A 24,715-nucleotide genomic window follows, 5' to 3' on the forward strand; every position below is an offset into this window, starting at 1 on the left:
AATAAAAGGGAGCACAGCTTTCACCTGGTCAGTCTCATGGAAAAAGCAGATGTTCATAATGTTTAATACACTCAGACATACACTGCTCAAAAAAAATAAAGGTTACACTAAAATAACATCCTAGATATGAATGAAAAACTATTAAATACTTTTTTCTTTACATAGTTGAATGTGCTGACAACAAAATCACACAAAAATAATCAATGGAAATCCAATTTATCAGCCCATGGAGGTCTGGATTTGGAGTCACACTCAAAATTAAAGTAGAAAACCACACTACAGGCTGATCCAACTTTGATGTAATGTCCTTAAAACAAGTCAAAATGAGGCTCAGTAGTGTGTGTGGCCTCCACGTGCCAGTATGACCTCCCTACAACGCCAGGGCATGCTCCTGATGAGGTGGCGGATGGTCTCCTGAGGGATCTCCTCCCAGACCTGGACTAAAGCATCCGCCAACTCCTGGACAGTCTGTGGTGCAACGTGGCGTTGGTGGATGGAGCGAGACATGATGTCCCAGATGTGCTCAATTGGATTCAGGTCTGGGGAACGGGCGGGCCAGTCCATAGCATCAATGCCTTCCTCTTGCAGGAACTGCTGACACACTCCAGCCACATGAGGTCTAGCATTGTCTTGCACTAGGAGGAACCCAGGGCCAACCGCACCAGCATATGGTCTCACAAGGGGTCTGAGGATCTCATCTTGGTACCTAATGGCAGTCAGGCTACCTCTGGCGAGCACATGGAGGGCTGTGCGGCCCCTCAAAGAAATGCCACCCCACACCATGACTGACCCACCGCCAAACCGGTCATGCTGGAGGATGTTGCAGGCAGCAGAACGTTTTCCACGGCGTCTCCAGACTCTGTCACGTCTGTCATATGTGCTCAGTGTGAACCTGCTTTCATCTGTGAAGAGCACAGGGCGCCAGTGGCGAATTTGCCAATCTTGGTGTTCTCTGGCAAATGCCAAACGTCCTGCACGGTGTTGGGCTGTAAGCACAACCCCCACCTGTGGACGTTGGGCCCTCATACCACCCTCATGGAGTCTGTTTCTGACCGTTTGAGCAGACACATTTGTGGCCTGCTGGAGGTCATTTTGCAGGGCTCTGGCAGTGGTCCTCCTTGCACAAAGGCGGAGGTAGCGGTCCTGCTGCTGAGTTGTTGCCCTCCTACGGCCTCCTCCACGTCTCCTGATGTACGGGCCTGTCTCCTGGTAGCGCCTCCATGCTCTGGACACTACGCTGACAGACACAGCAAACCTTGCCACAGCTCGCATTGATGTGCCATCCTGGATGAGCTGCACTACCTGAGCCACTTGTGGGTTGTAGACTCCGTCTCATGCTACCACTAGAGTGAAAGCACCGCCAGCATTCAAAAGTGACCAAAACATCAGCCAGGAAGCATAGGAACTGAGAAGTGGTCTGTGGTCCCCACCTGCAGAACCACTCCTTTATTGGGGGTGTCTTGCTAATTGCCTATAATTTCCACTTGTTGTCTATTCCATTTGCACAACAGCATGTGAAATGTATTGTCAATCAGTGTTGCTTCCTAAGTGGACAGTTTGATTTCCCAGAAGTGTGATTGACTTGGAGTTAGTTACATTGTGTTGTTTAAGTGTTCCCTTTATTTTTTTGAGCAGTGTGTACACACACACACACACACAGTACCAGTCAAAAGTTGACACCTACTCATTCCTTTACTATTTTATACATTGTAGAATGGTGAAGACGTCAAAACTATGGAATCATGTAGTAACCAAAAAAAGTGTTAAACAAATCAAAATATATTTTATATATTTGAGATTCTTCAAAGTAGCCACTCTTTGCCTTTGACAGCTTTGCACACTCTTGGCATTCTCTCAACCAGCTTAATGAGGAATGCTTTTCCAAAAGTCTTGAAGGACTTCCCACATATGCTGAGCACTTGTTGGCTGCTTTTCCTTCACTCTAACTCATCCCAAACCATCTCAATTGGGTTGAGCGATTGTGGAGACCAGGTCATCTGATACAGCACTCCATCGCACTCCTTCTTGGTCAAATAGCCCTTACACAGCCTGGAGGTGTGTTGGGTCATTGTCCTGTTGAAAAACAAATGACAGTCCCACTAAGTGCACACCAGGTGGGATGGTGTATCGCTGCAGAATAATGTGGTAACTATGCTGGTTAAGTGTGCATTGAATTATGAATCAAATCTGACAGTGTAACCAGCGAAACACCCCTACGCCATCAAACTTCCTCCTCCAGGATTCATAGTCTGAACCACATGCGGAGATCATCCGTTCACCTACTCTGTCTCAAAAAGATACGGCGGTTGGAACCAAAAATCTCAAATTTTAACTACTCAGACCAAAGGACAGACTTCCACCGGTCTAATTTACATTTCTCGTGTTTCTTGGCCCACGCAAGTCTTCGCTGCAATTCGACCATGAAGGCCTGATTCACAGTCTCCTCCAAACAGTTGATGTTGAGATGGTGTCTGCTACTATTTATTTGGGTTGCAATCTGAGGTGCAGTTACTCATGAGAGCCAGATTCAGAGGGCTTGCTGGTCTCAGACTGCACTTGAAGAAACTTTCAAAGTTCTTGAAATCAAAAGAAATCTTGGGGGGGGAAAGAACAGCTCCATCATTCATTGAACAGATGGAAATATCAGTTAGTTTTGTGATGAATAAGCTAACTACTTTTTTTTTTTTCATTGGCAAGATTTGCAAACTTAGGCATGACATGCCAGAAACAAAAGCACTAACACATCCAAGTTTATCTGACCAAATTATGAAAGACAAGCATTATAATTTTGAATTCTGTAAAGTGAGCATGTCTATCAACATGACAAGCCACTGGGGTCTGACAACTTGGATGGAAAAGTTAGTTTCAGAGTGAGTGGCAAGGAATAAGTTAGTCCTAAATATTTCTAAAACTAAAAGCATTGTAGGGACAAACCATTCACTAAACCCTAAATCTCCACTAAATCATGTGGAAATTGAGATGACTAAACTGCTTGAAGTAACCCTGGATTGTAAACTGTCATGGTCAAAATATATTGATTCAAGAGTAGCTAAGATGGGGCTGCTGTGCCTACTTAACAACACTATCAACAAGGCAGGCCCTACAGGCCCTAGTTTTTCGCACCTGGACTACTGTTCAGTCGTGTGGTCAGGTGCCACAAGAAAGGACTTAGGAAAATTGCAATTGGCTCAGAACAGGGCAGCACGGCTGGCCCTTGTATGTATAGAGAGCTAATAATACTATGCATGCCAATCTCTCCTGGCTCAAAGTGGAGGAGAGATTGACTTCATCACTACTTTATTTATATGGAGGTATTGACATGTTGAATACGCCGAGCTGTCTGTTTGAACTACTGGTGCAGAGCACGGGCACCCATGCATACCCCACAAGACGTCTCTTCACAATCGCCAAGTCCAGAACAAACTACGGGAGGCGCACAGTACTACGTAGAGCCATGACTACATGGAACTCTATTCCACATCAAGAAACTGATGAAAGCAGTTAAAAAAAATTATAAAAATAAAAAAAACACCTTATGGAACCAGGGACTGCGAAACAAACACATGCATACACACACACGATAACATATGCACTATACCCAGTTGTACTGTAGATATATAGTAGTGGTGGAGTAAGGGCCTGAGGGGGCACAGTCTGTTGTGAAATCTGTGAATGTATTGTAATGGGGATCCTTAATAAATACAAATACAACTGATTGGCTCAACAACTTTGAACAAGGCACACCTGTTCATTGAAATGCATTCCAGGTGACTCTCTCAACCAGCTTCATGAGGCAATGCCAAGAGTGTGCAAAGCTGTCATCAAGGCAAAGGGTGGCTACTTTGAAGAATCTCAAATAGATTTTGATTTGGTTAACACTTTTTGGTTACTAAATGATTCCATGTGTTATTTCAAAGTTGTCTTCCCTATTATTCTACAATGTAGAAAATAAAATCCTAAGCAACCTGCATACTTCAAACAATGTGTACAATGGACCGTCATAGCTACTGTAGTTTATCAAAGCTGTGTGATGGAAAACCTTGGTGGAGCATGCATTGTGGTGCTTATGTGAATTCTTTCTTTTCCTGCTTCAGACAGTTAACAATTTTTTGTTTCCATTATTTTTACACCGGAAAGTGATTACAGATTTCCACATACAAAAGGTGTCTTTCGGAAATGTAATTTGCACTTCAAAGTGTAAATTGTCTCAATTGAATGTCCAGAACCCGGTTTCGCAACAGCATCTTAATGCTAAATTCACCGTTAGGACCTTCGTAGGCACATTGTTAAATCTCAGAGCCGTTTCCCAAAACCACTGTAACTAAAGTTGCACTTAAAACACTAATTTACCTCAGAGCAATCGTAGAACAGCTACCTGGGCCGTTCAATATTTTTTTACACTTCCGTGTCACTTCATACATAATTTCCCCAATAAACAAAGAATCAAGATTGTCTCTCTGTGACCACTGATAACTTCAGAACGAAGTTAACTACAATACCAAGTTGCTAATGCCTTTGCAATTGTTATAAACAAGCAAAGGGTAAAAAGATGCTTCAAATGAAAACCGAGATGACTGCATTGAAGACAAATACAATAGGCCTATATTATTCAATCAATTAACTCATTTTCATGTTCAATCAGTTGAGTTCCATTTTGCTAATTGTAGGCTAGAATTTTTGCCTCAATTCCATGGTATAGGACTAACATGTGCGCAATGTGACAGATTTAGTGCATAGCCTAAGCATTATAATAACACCCTGACTACACCGCTCACGTCGCGTGCGTTGCAAAATACATTTATTCAACTATTGCACCCACTGCCTTGCAAGCATCTGCGTTGCCAAGGACTAAAATAGAAGTCAGTTCTATTTGTGACGCAGATCGTGCTGCAAGTCCTGCCTCTCCCATCTTCTCATTGGTTTATAGAAGCAGATACCCACGTGGGTGATTGAAATAAACTGTGTTGTCGGTCGTCGTGGTAATACTATGAAAGTTTAGATGCCACTCACCATAAAGTTCAAAGAAGAAAAATCCTCAAAGGAGGAGAGATGACTAGAAACAATTCGGTTGACCGTTTTACGTGTGGATTAATTGTCGGAGTAGAGGACCTTCTGCATTTCGGGTAAAATAACTCAATGTTTATATCCCAAGACAAATTAGCTAGCAACAGCAAGCTAGCTAAATAGGACAAATTAGCTAGCAAGTGCAAGCTAGCTAGCTAAATGTTTAATGCTTTTCGACTTGTCCCCAAATGAATGTAATTGGTTCAGAGTTTTTGATATTTTAACCTGCGTGTCGTGATCGTGTTTGGTGTGGGGGGACAAAATAAATGTATGCATGATGGCGCACACGCGCAGCCGGTTTGGGTTCCGTGTGAGCCACCTCAATATTTGCAGCCATAGATGATCAGTCGTAGTATCTCATTTTAAGTTAAGATTTGAATAGAGAACGCTAAGCCGAGAGCAGCACGACCTTTCTTTCGATCCTATCAGTATCGACACATGCTCTAACGACACACTTATTGAAAGTTCTCCCTACGTGGCGTTTTGGGAAATATGAGTTCTTCGAAAGTTATATTAACGATGCATCGTTAAAAAAACCACTAGAGTTCCATCGCTATCAGGAAACTGGGCCCTGGCTATTACTTCAGACATGCATTCATGCAAAACATGGAGTCTATCTTTAAAGAGGGGAGGTGAATATCAACAGCTGCTTTACCTTAAGCACATACCAGTTCCTGTAAGTGACTCAAAGTAACTTAATCATTTGGCTGAGTGTAATTGGAAAGTTTTGTTTACTTGTTGATGGCTACTTCCCACTAAGGGGACCTACACCAACGTCTTTTTAAATCCTGCCCGGATGTCAATTTTTGGTGCGGTCCGGACCGGCCTTGATTTCCCTAAAAAAAAAAAAAACACCACTTCGATACAAGTACATTTTTGCAACAGGTTAGGGAGAGCATTTTAGCCAACTCTTTCCCTAACCTTAAGCAAATTCTCCTAACCTACTGCGCAAGTTAAAAAAATGAATAAAAAAAAGGTCTTGGCTGTATCGAAGCAGCGTATTTAGGGAATCTCGTCCAATCTCGTCCTATTCCAGAGCTAGCACTCCTGAGTGAACTAATTCTCAACCTCTTGAATAACTATATCAGAGCTAAAGAAAAATTGTGAAATGTCTGGGGTTCCCCGAGGAGAGGTTTGAAAACCCCTGCAGTAGAGCAAAAAAAGTTGGTATTAGTATTTCAAATATTTATTCAGAAACAAAAATATACCCGATTTCAACATCCGGAAAATAAGCTTTTGTAACTTCAGGAAAATACATATTTTAAACTTTGTCTAAAATATATCTGGAAAAATTGTCTTAAAACGTAATTCGTACTGGGTTCAGATTTCTGGGGACACACTGAACTGTAACTTGACAAGGTGGATTGGACTCCCGAGTGGCTAGAGGAGTCACCACAGACCCTAGTTCAATTCCAGGTTGTATCAGAACTAGCCGTGATTGGGAGTCCCATAGGGCGGCGGCACAATTGGCCCTGTGTCGTCCGGGTTAGGGTTTGGCCATCATAAATAATTTGTTCTTAACTGACATGCCTAGTTAAATAAAATCGGTTAATACCTTTTGAATCAAAGTTTGTCCTAAGAAAATAGCATGGAAAGAGCGGTAATGAATTAACGCATCATAAGTTAAGGGCTGGAATTTGTCCTGGATGCTAGAGCAGCAACGTGTCGGTGTTGATCTAGCTAATTAAGTAGCTAGCATGTGTACACTCACAGCAATGCACAGCCAATGGCCTACTTGCATGTGCATTGGCCGGGTTTAGATTCAACATAGCTAACCGTTTCTTCGCAAGACGATTCGTTTTAAAATCAGCTACAGTTTGTGTTGTTATTGGCTTAACTTGGTTGAGGAAATGTAGGCTCGCAAGCAGTGTTTCTGCTGAACCTGACAATCTGGCTGCACACGTAGGCATCTAGCCAGCTTGACTATCATGCCGGAGTTAGTAGATGAGCATGCCCATTGAATGTATTATAAGTTAGCAGCATGGCAGTTTATCAAAGTTTGGTGTTGACTATGCACTTTACTTAGCTAGCTATGCTTTATGGAAAGTAGCTACTGAATTTGAAGTCAACATTGGTACAGTCTTGTTGGCTTATAGCTACTGGCTAGCTAACTGGCTGTAATAGCAGCAAAGGACGTTTGCCATCTTGTTTGTGCTCTGATTTACAGTGCCTTCGGAAAGTATTCAGACCCATTGACATTCCACATTTTGTTATGTTACAGCTTTATTCTAAAATGGATTAAATAAAATAAATCCTCAGCAATCTACACACAATACTCCATTATGACAAAGTGAACAGATTTAGTAATTTTGCCAAATTAATAAAAAAACAAAAATACCTAAAATTAGTATTCAGACCGTGCGCTATGAGACTCGAAATTGAGTTCAGGTGCATCCTGTTTCCATTTATCGTCCTTGAGATGGTTCCACAACTTGATTGGAGTCCACCTGTGGTCATTTCAATTGATTGGACATGAATTTGGAAAGGCACACACCTGTCTATATAAAGGTCCCACAGTTGACAGTGCATGTCAGAGCAAAAACCAAGCCATGAGTTCGATGGAATTGTCCGTAGAACTCCGAGACAGGATTGTGTTGAGGCACAGATCTGGGGAAGGGTACCAAAACATCTCTGCAGCATTGAAGGTCCAATAACACAATGGTCTCCATTCATAAATAGGTTGGAACCACCAAGACTCTTCCTAGAGCTGGCTGCTTTGCCAAACTGAGCAAATCAGGGAACAAGGGCCTTGGTCAGGGAGGTGACCAAGAACCCGATGGTCATTCTGACAGAGCTCTAGAGTTCCTCTGTGGAGATGGGAGAACCTTCCAGAAGGACAACCATCTCCGCAGCACTCCATTAAAATCAGGCATTTCTGGTAGAGTGGCCAGACGGAAGCCACTCAGTAAAAGGCACGACAGCCTGCTTGGAGTTTGCCAAAAAGCATCTAAATACTTTCTGACAATGAGAAACAGATTCTCTGGTCTGATGAAACCAAGATTGAACTCTGGCCTGAATGTCAAGCATCAAATCTGGAGGAAACCTGGCACCATCCCTACAGTGAAGCATGGTGGTGGCAGCATCATGCTGTGGGGATATTTTTCAGCGGCAGGGATTAGGAGACAAGCCAGGACCGAGGCAAAGATAAACAGAGAAAAATACAGAGATCCGTCATGAAAATCTGCTCCAGACCTCAGACCGGGGTGAAGGTTCACCTTCCAACCGGACAACGACCCTACAGTGGCTTGCGAAAGTATTCACCCCGCTTGGCATTTTTCCTGTTTGGTTGCATTACAACCAGAATTACAATGCATTTTTTTTTGGGGGGGATGGTATCATTTCATTTACACAACATGCCTACCACTTTGAAGATGCTAAATATTGTCTATTGTGAGACAAACAAGAAATAAGACCAAAAAAAAAAACTGAAAACTTGTGTGCATAAATATTCAACCCCCCAAAAGGTGGCTCTACAAAGTCAATACTTTGTAGAGCCACCTTTTGCAGCAATTACAGCTGCAAGTCTCTTGGGGTATGTATCTAAGCTTGGCACATGTAGCCACTGGGATTTTTGCCCATTCTTCAAGGCAAAACTGCTCCAGCTCCTTCAAGTTCGATGGGTTCCGCTGGTGTACAGCAATCTTTAAGTCATACCACAGATTCTCAATTGGATTGAGGTCTGGACTTTGACTAGGCCATTCCAAGACGTTTAAATGTTTTCCCTTAAACCACTCGAGTGTTGCTTTAGCAGTATGCTTATGGTCATTGTCCTGCTGGAAGGTGAACCTCCGTCCCAGTCTCAAATCTCTGGAAGACTGAAACAGGTTTCCATCAGGAATTTCCCTGTATTTAGCGCTATCCATCATTCCTTCATTTCTGACCAGTTTCCCAGTCCCTGCCAATGAAAAACATCCCCACAGCATGATGCTGCCACCATGCTTCACTGTGGGGATGATGTTCTCAGGGGTGATGAGGTGTTGGGTTTGCGCCAGACATAGCGTTTTCCTTGATGGCTAAATTTTAGTCTCATCTGACCAGAGTACCTTCTTCCATATGTTTGGGGAGTCTCCCGCATGCCTTTTGGCAAAACGTGTTCGCTTATTTTTATATTTAAGCAATGGCTTTTTTTCCAGGCAACTCTTCCGTAAAGGCCAGCTCTGTGGAGTGTATGGCTTAAAGTGGTCCTAAGGACAGAAACTCCAATCTCTGCTGTGAAGCTTTGCAGCTCCTTCAGGGTTAACTTTGTTGCCTCTGATTAATGACCTCCTTGCCTGGTCCGTGAGTTTTGGTGGGCAGCCTTCTCTTGGCAGGGTTGTGGTGACATGTTTTTCCAATTTTTAATAATGGATTTTGGTGGCTCCGTGGGATGTTCAAAGTTTTTGATATTTTTTATAACCCAACCCCGATCTGTACTTCTCCGCAACTTTGTCCCTGACCTATTTGGAAAGCTCCTTGGTGTTGCAAACCCTGGGGCCTTTCAGAACATACATAGATACATACATACATACATATACTGAGATCATGTGACACTTAAATAAAGTCCACCTGTGTGCAATCTAACTGTGTGACTTCTGAAGGTAAATTGGTTGCACCAGATCTTATTTAGGGGCTTCATAGCAAAGGGGGTGAATACATAAGCACGCACCACTTTTTCATTCTTCTCCCCAACTTGGACTGTGTTGTGTATGTCCATTACATATAATCCAAATAAAAATCAATTTCAATTACAGGTTGTAATGCAACAAAATATGAAAACCGCCAAGGGGGATGAATACTTTTGCAAGGCACTAAGCACACAGCCAAAACAACGCAAGTGTAGCTTCGGGACAAGTCTCTGAATGTCCTTGAGGCCCAGCCAGAGCTTGGACTTGAACCCAAAGGAACATCTCTGGAGACCTGAAAATATCTGTGCAGCAATGCTCCCCATCCACCCAACAGAGCTTGAGAGGATCTGCAGAGAAGAATGCAAGAAACTCCCAAATACAATTGTGCAAAGCTTGTAGCGTCATACCCAAGAAGACTCGAGGCTGTAGTCGCTGTCAAAGGTGCTTCAACAAAGTACTGAGTAAAGAGCCCGAATACTTATACAAAATTAAATATGAGCAAACATTTCTTAAAGCCTGTTTTTGCTTTGTCATTATGGGGTATTCTGTGTAGATTTATGAGGGGAAAAAAACAATGTAATCAATTTTAGAATAACTTAACAAAATGTAGAAAAACTCAAGGGTTCTGAATACTTCGCAAAGGCACTGAACAAAAATATAAAAACCAAACATGCAACAATTTTAAAGATTTTACTGAGTTAGTTCATAAGGAAATCAGTCAATTCAAATTAATGCATTAGGACCTAATCTATAGATTTCACATGATTGGGAATACAGATATGCATCCGTTTGTCACAGATACAGTACCTTAAATGAAAAAGGTAGGGGCATTGATCAGAAAACCAATCAGTATCTGGTGTGACATCTCCTTCACACGGAGTTGATCAGGCTGTTGATTTTGGCCTGTGGAATGTTGTCCCACTCCTCTTCAATGGCTGTGGGAAGTTTATGGATATTGGTGGAAACTGGAATACGTTGTTGTGCACGTTAATCCCAGAGCAGCCCAAACATGCTCAATGGGTGACATGCCTGGTGAGTATGCAAGCTATGGAAGAACGAACATTTTTAGCTTCCAGGAATTGTGGATCTCGTCACGGTATCTCTGCATTCAAATTGCCATTGTGTTTGTTGTCCTTCGTTTATGTCTGCCCATACCATAACCACAGAGCACTCCGTTCACAATGTTGACGTCAGCAAACCGCTAACCCACACAACGCCATACACATGGTCTGTGATTGTGAGGCCATTTGGACAAACTGCCAAATTCTCTAAAATGACATTGTGGCGGCTTATGGTAGAGAAAAAAAGGGTAGCACATAATTGGTTCTTAAATGGACAGAAATGAGCATGAGAGAAATTAGAAATTTAACAAACTGTTTCACCTACTAACAGTCAATCCCAATTGTTATGGACGCTATAACCTCATTTTTATCCGATGTCTAGAATTTGAGCTAGGTATGCACAGAAAATACTCAGTCAATTGCTAATTACCCTGTTAAAGTCATCCAGTATGTGGTTCTCGGTAAAGGCTGGAACGGCTCAGGACGAGAGGCAGGGAGTGTGTTGTGTATCGCCAATCAAGATGATTGGCTTAGATATGATGGTTGGGAGATTTCAATAACATTGAGCTTTAACCAATGCCTATCGCCCCCACAATAATATGTATGGATAACTATTTATATAAATATCAGTAAACTTTTCATTAAGCGGGACCCATGTTTTTCCCTGGTGTGAATTTTGAAATAAAATCCAAAAAGACAGAACAAACAAAGACTGAGGAAAAAGCTGCCGACATTGAGGGATACTCTAAAAGGATGGTACCATGGGCAGTTTCAGTATAACATTGAAGCCAATGTGACAAGATTATGGGGTAAAAGACTGAAGACAGTTTGGGGGACAGGTTCAGTGAAAGACCAGATTGTTCAGGGGGAGTTTCAGGTTTTGAAAACTTAACGACAGTGTGTGGGAGTTTGAGGAAAATCCAAATCCACTATGGGGTGGGTCAAGAGCACTTGATGTGACACCAGGACTCACGGGAGTTGGGGACTCTTCGTATTTCTTTGGCTCTGGTGCTGGTCTTGAGTCCCGGTCTCTTCTGTTATCCTTTCTACAATCAGAATAAACACTAAGTTAAACTTCACTGTCCAGCTAAGTCTTGAGGGTCAGAGCCTGTGAGTGCACTAGCACACCGTTCAACACCAAATCATTCCCAGTCAAATTGATCCAATATAATCCACTCATAACTGTGGATTAGAAGACTAATAGTATTCACACCCTCACAATCTCTCGTATAACCTCTAAAGGCTGGTTAACAGTTAGTCATCAATAGGAGTGTTTACTCCGGTCTTCAAGTATGCTACCCCAAACATGACACATTTCTGTTATACCCCCACACAAGCTTGCCTACTCAACTAATGATCAAGTTGTGTGATTGTATGGGGTTTGAGGTGTGATCAGGTGTGATTGTATGGGGCTTGATAATTTTTTTTTGTTATGTTAGGGAAAGGAATCGAGGATCACTGCCTAACATCGGTGTGAAAAAAACATGGTTATATACACAACCTAAACCACTTCCATCCAGTTTAAAGAGGAACTATTGCGAAAAGAAAATGTAATGTGTGATGACATATGCAAGAAACACCCACATCTAGTCATGCCTGCAAGACACAAATTGTTTTTTTTAAGGCAAATATCAGCCAGTATTTTAACCAGGGATATTTTGGGTCATGGAATTAGCTAGCTAAACAGTTATTTTATTCCCTAAAACTAATCAGTTGAGTTATTACAGTTATCATAACAAGGAACTACAACCTTTGGGAGCAGGTAATAATTCTATGCCAGGGGTCGCCAACCTTTTCTAGCATGAATGAGAACTACTTAAAAAAAAGTCACACAGTAGCTTTCAAAGATGCACATTCTCCTCTCCCCTGTAACTCACCTGCAACTCCTCCCCAGGTCCTTAGTGTACAAGAGAAAGTAGCACACTAAGGTCTGCTAATATACTTGGTAAAACAATGTTTGTTTTAACCAACTCTAAGGGGGGCCCAATAAAATGTGATTTTCCCCTAAATTGTTTAATATTCTCAAATTAAGTTTGATCAAATTCTGGTTTTCAATTTTTGGGGGGGATTTCCACTCAATTTGTTGTTCATAGAGAAACAACAAAATTGGATGTTCAGAGTACATGTCCATGCTTTAATCACATCAGATTTTTTTTTTTTTTAAATGTAGCTCGGATTTTGTATTTTTCTTTTGTTCAATTCCCCTTTAATTGCACATCTAGCGACTGAGTAATGTGCCATCTAATTTACCGGTCTAGCGATGGTTTTGTTCTGCTGCTGCTCATGTCATAACGTTTGCAAATAAATAGATAAATGTACTTACTAACATTTAATTGAGAAAGTTTTGGGGAAAGTATGTGTCAACCCACAAGGCAGTTATCACATCAGAGTGACAGACAAACGTGTGCACCACACAAACAGGGGCAATATTGCTGGAAATTAATTGGCAGATAGTATTAGTTTTGGCTAGTTGGGAGCTTGGGGTGTCTGACACTTGTGAGATTTGCTAATGAAAGTTTGCGGTGGAACACGTGAAAATTGCATGTACTTTCAAAATTGTTTGGCAAGCTACTCATTAGGTGGGCTGCGAGCTACTGTAAGAGACCCCTGTTCTGTAGTCGCATCAATTTTTTGGGTCAATATTTACATAATACAGTCAACATTTGTGACATGATGTTCAAATCCTCCAAATTATCATTTTGTGCTTCTGTAGTGGAGGTAAGCGAGTCCTAATGCTGTGCCGTCACGTTTGGGAGAGCCAAGAGTTGAGAAATTACAGCTTGCATCCGTAATATCCTCACTGAGGAGAGTATTGGGCCCTAGTGAAGGCACTTCCACTAGGCTAGCAAGCATTTAACCTAATAACAATAGTGGCAATTGCATTGCTTTTAACTTTCTACATTTTTAACAGTTGACGTACCGACCATAAACCAGCCTTTAGAGGTGCCCTGGCTGCAATACCCTCCCTGCCTGTTCCACTAATGCCGCTCATTTTTGGCTGACCTGTCTTCCTCCCTTCGTCGATCTCTGTTGGCCCCTTCTCCTCGGCCCCGCCCTGCTCCAGGCCCCGCAGCCCCCCCTCTCCCCCGTGGGGGGCCCCGGTCCCGACGCACACCGTCCACTTTATTCTCGTCTGGAAGGGAGAGCCCAAACAGTGAGGATGGAGGGAGGGGTTTGGGTGGCTGGAACTCCACTTAAGGCTGCATTCCACACCGCCTCTGGCCCAGGGTTGCATTCAAGATCGTAACATTTGCAGTTAAGCAAAACATGTATTGTCAAATGGGAGGTTCACACTTCTAACTTCTGTGATCTTGAATACAACCCAGGCCTAGGGAACCCATTTTCCTTAATGGCCGCAGGGTCTGCTGCTTTTACTGACTGACAACCTTCACCTGATTTATAAACCATATACATTAAAAAATGTATAATCTTACCTCATTTCCCAGGAGCTAACCACATATTAATGGCAAAATCTGTCAAGATCTTGACAACATCAGGGTCATGTTCAGGAGGCACAAACGAGAACTTTAAAAACGTTTTATGGGAATGGGTGTTGAAGGTTGAACATGAGGTGTTTGGTGCCTACAGAACACAACCCTGGGAAAGAATCAGACACTGCACCCATACAGGATCAAGGGTTCCCCACTAACTTTACACCAGAGCTGCCCAGTTTGGATCCTGCTGCCTCCTCTCTCCTGGGTTTTATACCAACTGATAATTCAGTAAATTAGAGTTGGATTCCAATACTTCAAAGTTGCTTCTGATGTCCCATCACAATCAGTTTGAAATAATTTTGTGAAGTACTGGAGGGCAAGGTAGTTGGGACCTTCCATATTGCCAACCCTTCAGACCAATGCTTTACAGTTGCAATATGGAGTCCTGAGATAGCTAGCCAATGAAACAGGCAAGAGAACCAACAGGAGAGACTTTCCAGGACCATAATTGGGCAGTGCTACACTATTTTGATCCATGTTAGTCAAGTTGTGGCCTCGTCCCAATCCACCCAATCTCCCCTGCTTTAGCTAAATCACCAAACCCAGAGAAAGTGGAAACAATCAATCATTTCCTTTTAGAATGTGATGTTAGATATCACAATCCAGCAGTCATTCAAGAGCGAGGGGGTGAATAAAACCCCAAAGTGTCAGTAACACTCACGCTTGACTTCAGAGCAAAATCTCTTAATCTGAGAGTAGGACCGAAAGGCCTAGTTGGTCCACTCTGGGATTAGATTAGGACAAAGTCTCCATTACAGCTTATTTGGAATGAACCACTAACAAAAACACACAAGCACAAGTTCTTTGCAGTCCGAGTACCTTACCCCTTCCAGATCCTCTTTCATCTGCAGAACTTGAGCTGAAAGAGACCGGACATTCAGACCTTTAGCTAACTCGCTTGAAAAGCAAAAAGTCCAAGCATTTTTTCCCCCTCAGTCACTACAATACAGGCTTTTGGTAATGATGTGACAAATTGGCCACACCGTTATCCACAGATGCTATACAATATCCAAGACGTATAAGAACGTGTTCTAACCTCAGTTTGGGACATGCCGCGTCACTGGGGGAGACAGGGGTGGACCCTGCGCTCACCGCAGGGCGCTTGGCCCAGGCATTCTCCTTGGGTGGTGGTGCGGGCATCACCTTGAGGGGCTCCTTGGAGGAAGATGTGGAAGAGTTGGCGGAAGTAGGGCGAGCTCCGGGAGAGGGAGGGTCATCCTCCTTACCACTGAATACTTCATTCTCAACCGATCGCTCGCTCTCTCTGCGCCGCGAGACTGGACAAAAGAGGGCGAGATGTCAGTATTAAAACTGACTGTTTGGGTTGTCTTGGGTGTAAAAGGGGCTACCTCTGCTCCTCTCCTTTAACTTGTATTGAAAACAAAATCGCAAAAAAGGAATACACATTATATTCACCCATGCCGTCTTTTTTAGTTTGGTGCAGACGAAGAGGAAAGGAAGGCATACACATAGTAACAGTCGGAAGTACTCATTCAAGGGTTTCTCTTTATTTTTACTATTTTCTACATTGTAGAATAGTGAAGACATCAAAACTATGAAATAACACATATGGAATCATATAGTAACCAAAAACGTGCTAAAATCAAAATATATTTATATGAGATTATTCAAAGTAGCCACCCTTTGCCTTGATGACAGCTTTGCACACTCAGCGTTCTCTCAACCAGCTTCATGAGGTAGTCACCTGGAATGCATTTCAATTAACAGGTATGCCTTGTTAAAAGTACATTTTGGAATTTCTTTAATTCTTAATGCGTTTGAGCCAATCAGTTGTGTTGTGACAAGGTAGGGGTGGTATACAGAAAACCCTATATTTTGGCAAGAACAGCTCAAATAAGCAAAGAGAAATGACAGTCCATCATTACTGTAAGACATGAATGTCAGTCAATACGGACTTTGAAAGTTTCTTCATGTGCAGTCACAAAAACCATCAAGCACTATGATGAAACTGGCTCATGAGGAAAACTGGCTCCCAAAGGAAAAGACCCAGAGTTACCTCTGCTGCAGAGGATAGGTCCATTCGTTACCAGCCTCAAATCAGCAATTAACAGCAACTCAGATTGCAGCCCAAATAAATGTAAGACATCTCAACTAGGGATGCACCGAAATGACATTTTTGGCAGAGTGATATTTTCCTTGCCAAAAAAACTGATACATAAAGTTAGCAGCCTTAACCTCTACGGGCTAGGGGGCAGCATTGAGAATTTTGGAAAAAATATGTGCCCATTTTTAACTGCCTCCTACACCAACTCAGAAGCTAGAATATGCATATTATTGTTCAGGTTTGGATAGAAAACACCCTAAAGTTTCTAAAACTGTTTGAATGGTGTCTGTGAGTATAGCAGAACTCATTTGGCAGGCAAAACCCTGAGACAGATTCTGACAGGAAGTGGATACCTGATGTGTTGAATTGACTTTAAGCCTATGCCATTGAAAAACAAAGGGGCTGAGGAATGTTTTGGCACTTCCTATTGCTTCCACAAGATGTCACCAGCCTTTACAAAGTGTTTTGAGTCTTCTACTCTGAGATCTGACCGAACAAGAGCCATGGAACGGTGATGGCCCATTAGACACCTGGCGCGCGAGTTCATGTTGGGTATTCTCATTCCGAAATGTTTTAAAAGAGAACCCAATCGTCCGCCTTGAATTTTATTCATGTTCTGGTTAAAAAAAGGCCCTAATGATTTATGCGATACAACGTTTGACATGTTTGAACGAACGTAAATATATTTTTCCCGTTCGTGAAGTGAAGTCCGGCTGGCTTAGATCATGTGCTAACAACACGGAGCTTTTTGGACATAAATGATGAGCTTTTTTGAATAAAACTACATTCTTTATGGACCTGGGATTCCTGGAAGTGACATCTGATGAAGAGAATCAAAGGTAATGGATTATTTACATAGTATTTTCGATTTTAGATCTCTCCAACATGGCGGTTAGTCTGTATCGCAAAGCGTATTTTTCTGGGCGCAGTGCTCAGATTATTGCAAAGTTTGATTTCCCAGTAAGGTTATTTTTTAAATCTGGCAAGTCGATTGCGTTCAAGAGATGTAAATCTATAATTCTTTGAATGACAATATAATATTTTACCAATGTTTTCTAATATTAATTAATTATTTTGTTGTGATGACTTGACTGCCGGTATTGGAGGGAAACGATTTCCTGAACATCAACGTCATAGTAAAACGCTGTTTTTAGATATAAATATGAACTTGATAGAACTAAAAATGCATGCATTGTCTAACATAATGTCCTAGGAGTGTCATCTGATGGAGATTGTAAAAGGTTAGTGCATAATTTTAGCTGATTTTATGGTTTTGGTGACGCCCGTCTTTGAATTGACAATACAATACACACAGCTATTGTCAATGTACTCTCCTAACATAACCTAACTTTATGCTTTCGCCGTAAAACCTTTTTGAAATCGGAAAACGTGGTTAGATTAAGGAGATGTTTATCTTTCAAAGGGTGTCAGATAGTTGTATGTTTGAAAAACTTGAATTTTGACATTTATTTGGTTTCAAATTTGCCGCTCTTGAAATGCACCTGCTGTTGATAGGGTGCGCCACGGGTGGCACGCTAGCGTCCCAAATAGCCCAAAGAACTTAAGCATTCTAGTACAGTTAAATAGTTGAAACACACTGACCAAAAAGTTGCCATTTACGTATGTCCCCATTACCAGTAAAACAATCAAAACCTATTTCTTTCACTTGCTGTGCGGTTTTGTTAACTTCTCTAGGCTAGGGGGCGGTATTTTCACATCCAGATGAAAAGTGTGCTTAAAGTAAACTGCCCGCTACTCAGGCACAGAAGCTAGGATATGCACATTATTAGTAGATTTGGATAGAAAACACTGAAGTTTCTAAAATTGTTTGAATGATGTCTGAGTATAACAGAACTTATTTGGCAGGCGAAACCCAGAGGACAAACCATCCAGGATTTATTTTTTGAGGTCACTCTTTTCAATGGGTTTTCAATGGGAATCTAGAAGTCTAAGGCAGTTGCTTGCAGTTCCTATCGCTTCCACTGGATGTCAACAGTCTTTAGAAATGGGTTGTTTTTCCTTTGTGTAACAAAGAAGTAGCCCTGTTCAGAACGAGGGTCGAGTGAAGTGTACTGTTGTGGTTGAGGCGCGTGACTTTGTTTTCCGCCGGTATTGAACACAGTTTATCCCATCTTAAATGTTATCGATTATTTACGTTAAAAAATACCTAAAGTTGTATTAGGAAAGTTGTTTGAAATGTTTGGACAAAGATAACAGGTAACTTATGAGATATTTTGTAGTCATGTTGCACAAGTTGGAACCGGTGTTCTTCTGGATCAAACGTGCCAAATAAATGGACATTTTGGATATATAACGACAGAATAAATCGAACAAAGGGACCATTTGTGATGTTTATGGGACAAATTGGAGTGCCAACAAGCTCGTCAAAGGCATGAATTATAGCTTTATTTCTGAGTTTTGTGTCACGCCTGGCGGGTTGAATTATGATTGTGTGTTTGTTTGGTGGGGTGCTATCCTCAGATAATCGCATGGCTTGCTTTCGCCGTAAAGCCTTTTTGAAATCTGACACGTTGGCAGGATTAACAAGTGTAGCTATAAATTTGGTTGCATGTGTTTTTTCATGAAAGTTTAATATTTATAGTAATTTCATTTGAATTTGGCGCTCTGCCATTTCACCGGATGATGTCAAATCGATCACGTTAACGGGATTTGAGCCATAAGAAGTTAATTTGTTCAGTCGTTTCATTCTCAACCAGGATTTCAAACATGGCAACCAGTGAAGCTGTCTGTGGCCTCTTCTGTCGTGGGTCCTCAGTGCGCACCATCACTGTGTCCGTTTCCATCTTGTCCAGCTGTGTAAGTTTTCACGTAAACCAGATTTAATGTCTGCATCAAAGTAGCGGTCCTTGTACCTAGCATGGTGGCAACACAGAGAGTCAGAGAGAATGTCATCAAATCGCTTGTTCACAGCCTCTAGTAGAGTACTTTTGCAAGTTAACCCTACGGTCTGTGTCGGCAGTTTTATTGATCAGACACTTCAGCGCCATGACAGAAGGTATCACGTCTGCTTCAGACACAGTTGATGAGCTTATTTCTCGAGTCAGTTGTTCGAATGGAGCTAGGAGTGTGTTCATGTTTTCAATGAGAGTCCACTGGTTTGTACTGATTGTTGCAGATAACTCCATCTGCGTACACGCCAAGCACTTTATATTCCAGCAGGCTCTCCATCATGTAAAAAGTACTGTTCCATCTGGTAGAAACATCTTGCTTAAGCCTATTAGTTTTCACTCCAAGATGCTCCAGTATTGCTTGCAGGCAGCTGTATGCTAGCTGTGAGTGTTTAAAATGACCCACTATCTTCCTACCTGTTGCCACTGTGTCAGATGTGCCGCGTTGGGCCAAAACATTCGTTTACAGCCAGTTGCAGCGTGTGCCATGCATGGCAAACTGGAGACTCCGCATTCTTCCAAAGCCTTTGTCATGTTACGTGCATTATCACATACCACAACGTGTACTTTATTCTTGGGGATTTTCCAAGTTTGAAACATGTTCTCAAATGCCATTGAAAAGGCAGCAGCCGTATGAGAACCAGCACATCTTTGAGCATGCAATACGGCTTTCCTCAGTACGAAATCCTCATCGACCCACTGTGCTGCCAGACTCAGTATGCTCATGGGGCTGACGTCGCTGGGCCAAATGTTAGTCGTGAAGCTAATATCAGTGACGCCCTTAGCAAGTAGCTAATGGATAAGCGTTTCAACAATACTGTGCAACTCCAGGTGGGGCAACATCTGAAAAATAGCACCTACTTAGTGTCATTACGTCATGTACCTACGTTTTATAGGTATGCACGTCAGCTATGACATCCGTTTTGCATAATCGTTGTTAAACTAGACATCGGGCCGATACTGATGTTGGCATTTATAGCTAATATGTTTACCGAGATATCATGCACCCCTAATCTCAAAGTCAACTGTTCAGAGGAGACTGTGTGAATCAGGTGTTCATGGTCAAATTGCTGAAAAGAAACCACTACTGAAGGACACCAATAAGAAGAGACTTGCTTGGGCCAAGAAACATGAGCAATGTACATAAGACCAGTGGATCTCTGTCCTTTGGTCTGATGAGTCCAAATTTGAGATGTTTGGTTCCAACCACAATGCCTTTGTGAGACGCAGAGAAGGTGATCGTCGCATGTGTGGTTCACACCGCGAAGCATGGAGGTGGTGGTGTGATGGTGCTTTGCTGGTGACACTGTTGTTTATTTAGAATTCAAGGCAGTCAACCTGTTGTGGTATAGGGGGCAGTATTTTCACGGCCGGATAAAAAACGTACCCGATTTAATCGAGAATATGCATATAATTAGTAGATTTGGATAGAAAACACTAAAGTTTCTAAAACGGTTTGAATGGTGTCTGTGAGTATAACAGAACTCATATGGCAGGCCAAAACCTGAGAAGATTTCATACAGGAAGTGCCCTGTCTGACAATTTGTTGTCCTTCTGTTGCATCTCTATCGACATTACAGCATCTGTGCTGTAACGTGACACTTTAAGGCTTCCATTGGCTCTCTAAAGCCGCCAGAAAGTGGAATGGGGTGTCTGCTGTCTCTGGGCAAAGTACAGCAGCAGAGTTTGTAAGTGGTCAGCCTGGGGACAGTGAGACTGGAGATGCGCATTCACGAGACTTCTCCATTTTTTTCTTTCAGTCTTTGAATGAATACAACGTTGCCGGTTGGAATATTATCGCTATTTTATGAGAAAAATAGCATAAAAATGTATTTTAAACAGCGTTTGACATGCTTCTAAGTACGGTAATGGAATATTTTGATTTTTTTTGTCACGAAATGCACTCGCGCGTTACCCTTCGGATAGTGACGTGAACGCACGAACAAAACAGCGGTATTTGGATATAACTATGGATTATTTGGAACCAAAACAACATTTGTTGTTGAAGTAGAAGTCCTGGGAGTGCATTCTGACAAAGAACAGCAAAGGTAATCCAATTTTTCTAATAGTAATTCTGAGTTTAGGTTGTCCCAAATTTGGTGGGTGTTAGCTAGCAGTGATGGTTAGCAAATTAGCTAGCCGTGATATGTACTCAGAATATTGCAAAAATGTGCTTTCGCCGAAAAGCTAGTTTAAAATCAGACATAGCGATTGCATAAAGGAGTTCTGTATCTATAATTCTTAAAATAGTTATGTATTTTGTCAACGTTTATCGTGAGTAATTTAGTAAATTCACCGCAAGTTTGCGGTGGGTATGCTAGTTCTGAACATCACATGCTAATGTAAAAAGCTGGTTTTTTATATAAATATGAACTTGATTGAACAAAACATGCATGTATTGTATAACAATGTCCTAGGAGTGTCATCTGATGAAGATCAAAGGTTAGTGCTGCATTAGCTGTGTTTTTGGTAATTGTGATGCATGCTAGTTGCTTGGAAATGGCTGTGTGGTTATTTGTGTCCATGTACTCTCCTAACATAATCTAATGTTTTGCTTTAGCTGTAAAGCCTTTTGGAAATCGGACAACGTGGTTCGATTCAGGAGAAGTGTATCTATAAAATGGTGTAAAATAGTCCTATGTTTGAGAACTTTGAATTATGACATTTTGTGGTTTTAAATTTGGCACTCTGATTTGTCACTGGCTGTTGAATAGTGTGGGACGATTTCGTCCCACCTCCCCTAGAGAGGTTAACCAGCATTGCTACCACAGCATTCTGCAGCGATACCCCATTCCATCTGGTTTGCACTTAGTGGTACTATCATTTGTTTTTCAACAGGACAATGACCCAAAACACACCTCCAGGCTGTATAAGGGCTATTTGACCAAGGAGAGTGATGGTGCTGCATCTGATGACCTGGCCTCCACAATCACTCAACCTCAACCCAACTGAGAAGGTTTGGGATCATTTGGACCGCAGAGTGAAGGAAAAGCAGCCAACAAGTGCTCACCATATGTGGGAACTCCTTCAAGACTGTTGGAAAAGCATTCCAGGTGACTACCTCATGAAGCTGCTTGAGAGAATGCCAAGAGTGTGCTAAGCTGTCGTCAAGGCAAAGGGTAGCTACTTTGAAGAATCTCAAAAGTTAATATTGATTTGTTTACCACTTTTTTGGTTAGTACATGATTTCATGTGTTATTTCATAGTTTTGATGTCACTATTATTCTGCAATGTATAAAATAGCAAAAATAAAAGAAAACAATTGAATGAGTTGGTGTCCCCAAGCCTTTGACTGGTACTGTACGTAAACAGATCACACCATAGATATGCATTCCTTGAAATACTGCTGAAAAGGAGCAGCTGTTGAAAGGAACCACTAATTTGATAGCTGACAGAAAACATATCTACAGTGAAAATACAATGGATAGTGTGGTTGACATTTAAAAGTTGATTATGTATGCGTGCTCACAGCACAAGCAAAGAGACTACAAAGAGAACTGGATAAAACTCAGAAGATCAATAAGGTTCACCCTCACCTCTTCCTCCAGATGTACTTCCCGTCTGTGATGACTCACTTCCTGTGCGGGAGCGTGTAGCAGGTCGCTCAGAAGGTGGCTCCTCACTCCTCCAACTTGGGTCCCTAAGCACAGAAGAGAAAGATTGAGTAAATATATTCAACAAAAACGTAAAAATACAACATGCAGCAATTTCAACGATTTTTTACAATTCAAATAAGGAAATCAGCCAATTGAAATAAGTGAATTAGGCCCTAATCTATGGATTTCACATGACTGGACAGGGGTGCAGCCTTGGGAGGGCATAGGCCCACCCCCTGGAGAGCCGGGCCCAACCACCCAGAACAAGTTTTCCCCACAAAAGGGCTTTATTACAGACAGAAATACTCCTCAGTTTCATCAGCTGGTTGCGTGGCTGGTGTCAGACGATTCCGCAGGTAAAGAAGCCGGATGTGGAGATTCTGGGCTGGCATGGTTACACGTGGCCTGCAGTTATGAGGCCGATTGGACGCACTGCTAAATTCTCTAAAATGGAGGCTGCTTATGGTAGAGAAATTAACATTTAATTCTCTGGCAACTGTTCAGGTGGACATTCCTGCAGTCAGCATGCCAATTGCGCGCTCCCTCAAGTTGTGGCATTGAGTAGTGACAAAACCGCACAATTTAGAGTGGCCTTTTATTGTCCACAGGCCAAGGTGCACCTGTGTAATGATCATGTTGTTTAATCAGCTTCTTGATGTGCCACACCTGTCAGGCAGATGGATTATCTTGGCAAAGGAGAAATGCTCACTAACAGGGATGTAAACAAATTTGTGCACAAAATTTGAGAGAACAGCTCTGGCACTTTCCAGCTACACCCTGAACCCCTCACCTGTCTCTATCGCGGGGTTTCCTATCAAAGCCCCTGGACTTGTCCTCTTCCAGCTGCCTCTGGAGTTTCTCCTCCACCTCCCGCTCCTTGGCTGCAGTGTCCACTGGCTTGGCTGCTCCGAAGATGGAGGCACGGCCGGAGCTGGGGGCAGTCGCTGGAGCAGCTGGGGCAGCTCCCCCACCACCGCTGCGGGCCTGCTCCTCCTCCTTGGGCGTGCTGCGTGGCTTCAGGACCAGCTTGGGTCTCTGTGTGGGACCACCTGGGTGTGAAGGGAAGGGGGGGGGGGGGGGACAGTGGATACAGGTTATAGGGATGACATATTTTGCATTAATTTAATCTTTATTTGAACCTTGGATGCATCATCACCAAGGGAGACCTGTTCATATTATATAATACAACACTGCTCAGTAATTAAAGGGGGACCTAGGCAGGGGAGGATGGTGTCAGCAGGGGTAGGAGGATGGTGTCAGCAGGGGTAAGAGGATGGACATGTGGTTATGCGGTTGACGTCATACAGAATATAATGGAATAAGCAAAATAATATTGAACGTAATTTGAGGGTCAATTACCCTCACCTCCTCTCTCCTCGCGCCTCTCATATCGGTCCTCTCTGTCCCCGCCGTAGCGATCCCGTTCCCCGTAGCGGCCACCACCACCCCCGTCATCATCACGGCGGTAGCCACTGCCAAAGGCACGTCGCCCGCCATCATCCCGGTCCCTGCGGGAGCCAAAGGCTGTGGTAGAGTAGAGGGAGTACAATGGCCAAGACTTTACAAGCTGTTCATAGAATTGTCTTTTATTTTTTAAATACAGCTGCCATACTTGAGAAACTAATAGATTTCAGCACCAGCAGCCGCAGTCAGATCAATGTAACTGCAGGACCTAAACTTTGCCACTCAGCATGGTGTGTCAGTTTGAGAAAAAGTGTAAATGCTGAACTATTAATACTAGTGGAAATGACAGACAATGTCACGACGGCAGGGGAGCTGTAAATCGCAAAGTGAGAACACCATTCCGATAGAAAATTTTCACGATTTATCAGCTGTGATGTTGTACAGTGGAGCATACATAACGACGTTCAGATTTTCAAAAACGCACTGTCTGGAAGTGCCATTAGTCGGTTTTCATGTGA

At 42.5% G+C, this 24,715-nt stretch overlaps 1 protein-coding gene across 7 annotated transcripts in view; it reads right to left on the reverse strand.

The window, feature by feature from the left end:
* Window positions 1–24,715, reverse strand: part of LOC115150164 (eukaryotic translation initiation factor 4B) — a 41,158-nt gene that overhangs the window by 1,266 nt on the left and 15,177 nt on the right. For 2 of the 7 annotated variants that reach the window (XM_029693150.1, XM_029693148.1), the window contains exons 8-14: window positions 24,153–24,317; window positions 23,584–23,842; window positions 22,734–22,837; window positions 15,260–15,500; window positions 15,048–15,082; window positions 13,733–13,862; window positions 11,703–11,775 (exon numbers count right to left, since the gene is read on the reverse strand). In XM_029693150.1, coding sequence (XP_029549010.1) covers window positions 11,703–11,775; window positions 13,733–13,862; window positions 15,048–15,082; window positions 15,260–15,500; window positions 22,734–22,837; window positions 23,584–23,842; window positions 24,153–24,317 — 1,007 coding nt within the window. The remainder of the gene's footprint in view (window positions 1–11,702; window positions 11,776–13,732; window positions 13,863–15,047; window positions 15,083–15,259; window positions 15,501–22,733; window positions 22,838–23,583; window positions 23,843–24,152; window positions 24,318–24,715) is intronic. The other 5 variants (XM_029693149.1, XM_029693152.1, XM_029693151.1 and 2 more) reach the window with 5 other exon arrangements.

This window comes from Salmo trutta, chromosome 16, assembly GCF_901001165.1.
Source record: "Salmo trutta chromosome 16, fSalTru1.1, whole genome shotgun sequence".
In the NCBI taxonomy this organism is placed as follows: domain Eukaryota; kingdom Metazoa; phylum Chordata; class Actinopteri; order Salmoniformes; family Salmonidae; genus Salmo; species Salmo trutta.